The sequence below is a fragment of the Oncorhynchus kisutch genome, linkage group LG3, assembly GCF_002021735.2.
Source record: "Oncorhynchus kisutch isolate 150728-3 linkage group LG3, Okis_V2, whole genome shotgun sequence".
Classification (NCBI taxonomy): Eukaryota; Metazoa; Chordata; class Actinopteri; order Salmoniformes; family Salmonidae; genus Oncorhynchus; species Oncorhynchus kisutch.
In genome coordinates this window covers 7,489,912-7,494,761 of record NC_034176.2, presented here as the reverse complement: position 1 = coordinate 7,494,761, position 4,850 = coordinate 7,489,912, and the positions used below count along the sequence as shown (strand labels likewise).

At 46.8% G+C, this 4,850-nt stretch overlaps 1 protein-coding gene and 1 pseudogene across 1 annotated transcript in view; both read right to left on the bottom strand.

Annotated features, from left to right (window-relative positions):
* Positions 1-2,318, bottom strand: part of LOC109876359 (protein unc-13 homolog B-like) — an 82,680-nt pseudogene extending 80,362 nt beyond the window's left edge.
* Positions 2,319-2,481: 163 nt separating this feature from the next.
* LOC116363066 (uncharacterized) overlaps positions 2,482-4,850 on the bottom strand; it is a gene marked incomplete at its 3' end in the record, with an annotated part of 7,094 nt that continues 4,725 nt past the window's right edge. Inside the window, 2 exon segments of the mRNA XM_031816994.1 lie at positions 2,482-2,531; positions 4,749-4,771. Coding sequence (XP_031672854.1) covers positions 2,482-2,531; positions 4,749-4,771 — 73 coding nt within the window.

Sequence of the window (4,850 nt, the reverse complement as noted above, 5' to 3'; positions counted from 1 at the left end):
TCTGTCTGTCTGTCTGTCTGTCTGTCTGTCTGTCTGTCTGTCTGTCTGTCTGTCTGTCTGTCTGTCTGTCTGTCTGTCTGTCTGTCTGTCTGTCTGTCTGTCTGTCTGTCTGTCTGTCTGTCTGTCCTGTCTGTCTGTCTGTCTGTCTGTCTGTCTGTCTGTCTGTCTGTCTGTCTGTCTGTCTGTCTCTTTGTCTGTCTGTCTGTCTGTCTGTCTGTCTGTCTGTCTGTCTGTCTGTCTGTCTGTCTGTCTGTCTGTCTGTCTGTCTGTCTGTCTGTCTGTCTGTCTGTCTGTCTGTCTGTCTGTCTGTCTGTCTGTCTGTCTCTTTGTCTGTCTCTTGTCTGTCTGTCTGTCTGTCTGTCTGTCTGTCTGTCTGTCTGTCTGTCTGTCTGTCTGTCTGTCTGTCTGTCTGTCTGTCTGTCTGTCTGTCTGTCTGTCTGTCTGTCTGTCTGTCTGTCTGTCTGTGTCTTGCTAGACCTGCTAATCAAACAGCTCTGAAACTGTTAGCCGCTCCATGCTAAATGGCTAGAATGCTCTGAGGAGAAAAACAGGAGACAAACTAAGAGCCCACTCTGCCATCGTAATCACGGTCCGTATGAGGTGTGTTAAACATACGACAGCTTGTGTGTGTGGGAGAAGCGTTGGACTGGATTCTAATTGGAGTGTATTTTGTTAACGTGAAGTAAGGCGCCAGACTCGTTTCATAAACGTAACAGCAGATTGTTTTCTCCTTTTAACAAAGAGAAGAGCAGATGGTCACTTGACTTTGTGGAGTACCAGAACACGTTGACTAAAGCTCAGGTCTACTTTCTCTCTCTGCGGTTCGACTGTTGAGCTCAGAGTGTTGTTGACTTGTTGTTGTCAATGTGTGCGGCCGTGAGCATTGTGCAGTCGTGACACCCAGCTTGTGTTTCCCAAACAGAGTGTGTGTGTGTGTGTGTGTGTGTGTGTGTGTGTGTGTGTGTGTGTCCATGCTATCATACAGTATTATACTGGTATTTAGACATTCATGTCACTGGGATTGGAAGGACAAATGGCTAAAACCAGGAGGAGAAAACTCACTGACACTTACCATTGTCTGAGGGAAGAGAGAGAGACAGGGCAGGCAGCCGAGAGAGAGAGAGACAGGGCAGGCAGCGAGAGAGAGAGAGAGACAGGGCAGGCAGCGAGAGAGAGAGAGACAGGGCAGGCAGCGAGAGAGAGAGAAGACAGGGCAGGCAGCGAGAGAGAGAGAGACAGGGCAGGCAGCGAGAGAGAGAGAGACAGGGCAGGCAGAGAGAGAGAGAGACAGGGCAGGCAGCGAGAGAGAGAGAGACAGGGCAGGCAGCGAGAGAGAGAGAGACAGGGCAGAGAGAGACAGGGCAGGCAGAGAGAGAGAGAGAGACAGGGCAGGCAGAGAGAGAGAGAGAGAGAGAGAGAGAGAGGGCAGGCAGGCAGAGAGAGAGAGACAGGGCAGAGGGAGAGAGACAGGGCAGGCAGAGAGAGAGAGAGAGAGACAGGGCAGAGAGAGACAGGGCAGGCAGAGAGAGAGAGAGACAGGGCAGAGGGAGAGAGACAGGGCAGAGGGAGAGAGACAGGGCAGGCAGAGAGAGAGAGACAGGGCAGAGAGAGACAGGGCAGGCAGAGAGAGAGAGAGACAGGGCAGAGGGAGAGAGACAGGGCAGGCAGAGAGAGAGAGAGAGAGACAGGGCAGAGAGAGAGAGAGAGAGAGAGAGAGAGAGAGACAGGGGCAGAGAGAGAGAGAGAGACAGGGCAGAGGGAGAGAGGGAGGGCAGAGGGAGAGAGAGAGGGCAGAGGGAGAGAGACAGGGCAGAGAGAGAGAGAGAGAGAGAGAGAGAGAGAGAGAGAGAGGAGAGAAGACAGGGCAGAGAGAGAGAGAGAGAGACAGGGCAGAAGAGAGAGAGAGAGAGAGAGAGAGAGGGCAGAGGGAGAGAGAGAGAGAGAGAGAGACAGGGCAGAGAGAGAGAGAGAGAGAGAGAGAGAGGGCAGAGGGAGAGAGGGAGGGCAGAGGGAGAGAGAGAGACAGGGCAGAGAGAGACAGGGCAGAGAGAGAGAGAGGGAGGGCAGAGGGAGAGAGGGAGGGCAGAGGGAGAGAGGGACATTAATATTTTGTAATATATTACTTTACCTTACCTTAACTTTACCTTATTTAACTATTCATTTACTTCCACAGATGTTATTCTGTTTGTCTGAGGTACTGTAAATTCAGGGGTGAAAGGTCAAAATGACAGTAGGTAAGAGGGCAGGGTTGAGGGGTCAAAAGAACTCACCAGCTCGCCGACCAGGGGGATAGGCTGTTTTTTGCGGAGGTCAGGCATACTGTCGATCCCAAAGGGCGTGGCACCACTAAACACACAAAGTTATAAACAACAAAATAAAAACAAAACACAGGATCAAATATATTAGAGGTTATAATTACAGGAGTATGTTCAGACACACACACACACACACACACACACACACAGAGGCAGTGTCACTGACGCAGGCTTGGTCCACGGGTGCTTGCTGGGCTCTCCATCTCTGTCTCGGCCCTGTAATAGAGGTCAAAGGTCAGATGTTTAGCCACTGAGACCGACAGTTCTTATAGAAGTTATAATAATATAGCATGCCCACATTATATCAGACAGAGAAAGACAAAGAGATAAAGGTACAGAAAGAGAGAGACAGAGAAAGAGAGAGACAGAGAAAGAGAGAGGGAGAAAGACAGAGGGAGAAAGAGAGAGGGAGAAAGACAGAGGGAGAAAGAGAGAGACAGAGAAAGACAGAGGGAGAAAGAGAGAGGGAGAAAGACAGAGGGAGAAAGAGAGAGACAGAGAAAGAGATTGACAGAGAAAGAGAGACAGAGAAAGATATAGTCAGAGATAGACAAAGAAAGAGATACACAGACAAAGACAGAGAAAGAGACAGAGAAAGAGAGAGACAGAGAAAGAGAAAGAGAAAAAACTCCTCTAATGTTCCCTCAACTCCTCTAATGTTCCCTCAACTCCTCTAATGTTCCCTCAACTCCTTTAATGTTCCCTCAACACCTTTAATGTTCCCTCAACTCCTCTAATGTTCCCTCAAATCCTTTAATGTTCCCTCAACTCCTCTAATGTTCCCTCAACTCCTTTAATGTTCCCTCAACTACACTAATGTTCCCTCAACTCCTTTAATGTTCCCTCAACTCCTTTAATGTTCCCTCAACTACACTAATGTTCCCTCAACTCCTTTAATGTTCCCTCAACTACACTAATGTTCCCTCAACTCCTCTAATGTTCCCTCAACTCCTCTAATGTTCCCTCAACTCCTTTAATGTTCCCCCAACACCTTTAATGTTCCCTCAACTCCTTTAATGTTCCCTCAACTACACTAATGTTCCCTCAACTCCTTTAATGTTCCCTCAACTCCTTTAATGTTCCCTCAACTACACTAATGTTCCCTCAACTCCTTTAATGTTCCCTCAACTACACTAATGTTCCCTCAACTCCTCTAATGTTCCCTCAACTCCTCTAATGTTCCCTCAACTCATTAATGTTCCCTCAACTCCTTTAATGTTCCCTCAACTCCTCTAATGTTCCCTCAACTCCTCTAATGTTCCCTCAACTCCTCTAATGTTCCCTCAAATCCTTAATGTTCCCTCAACTCCTCTAATGTTCCCTCAACTCCTTTAATGTTCCCTCAACTACACTAATGTTCCCTCAACTCCTTTAATGTTCCCTCAACTCCTTTAATGTTCCCTCAAACTACACTAATGTTCCCTCAACTCCTTTAATGTTCCCTCAACTACACTAATGTTCCCTCAACTCCTCTAATGTTCCCTCAACTCCTCTAATGTTCCCTCAACTCCTTTAATGTTCCCCCCAACACCTTTAATGTTCCCTCAACTCCTTTAATGTTCCCTCAACTACACTAATGTTCCCTCAACTCCTTTAATGTTCCCTCAACTCCTTTAATGTTCCCTCAACTACCACTAATGTTCCCTCAACTCCTTTAATGTTCCCTCAACTACACTAATGTTCCCTCAACTCCTCTAATGTTCCCTCAACTTCCTCTTAAGTTCCCTCACTCATAATTCCTCAAACTCCTTTAATGTTCCCTCAACTCCTCTAATGTTCCCTCAACTCCTCTAATGTTCCCTCAACTCCTCTAATGTTCCCTCAACTCCTCTAATGTTCCCTCAAAATCCTTTAATGTTCCCTCAACTCCTTTAATGTTCCCTCAACTCCTTTACTATTCCCTCAACTCCTCTAATGTTCCCTCAACTCCTCTAATGTTCCCTCAACTCCTCTAATGTTCCCTCAACTCCTCTAATGTTCCCTCAACTCCTCTAATGTTCCCTCAACTCCTTTAATGTTCCCTCAACTCATTTAATGTTCCCTCAACTTTTTAATGTTCCCTCAACTCCTTTAATGTTCCCTCAACTCCTTTAATGTTCCCTCAACTCCTCTAATGTTCCCTCAACTCCTCTAATGTTGCCTCAACTCCTCTAATGTTCCCTCAACTCCTTTAATGTTCCCTCAACTCCTTTAACAAGGAAAACAAGAAGGCCTGCGTGAAGTGGCAACCTTATAAAGGGTCAAGGGTCAAATCACCAACAAGAGACAATCCAAACTAAGGAAGCAATGTAGGCAATACTACTGTACATGTTGTTGCCATGTAACACAGTAGTAGAAAATGGTATTAACTCATGAGCAAGAATGGTCAACGGCAAAGCACACAAACATGTTATGAGGACATGCACATAAAGACATTGACTTGAGAAAAGAGACCTGATCGTCATGTCGACTTCCATCTGAAAGGGAGGAAAGAGAAAGAGAAGAGAGGAGGGAGATAGAGAGAGAAGAGAGGAGAGAGGAGAGAGAGAGAGAGAG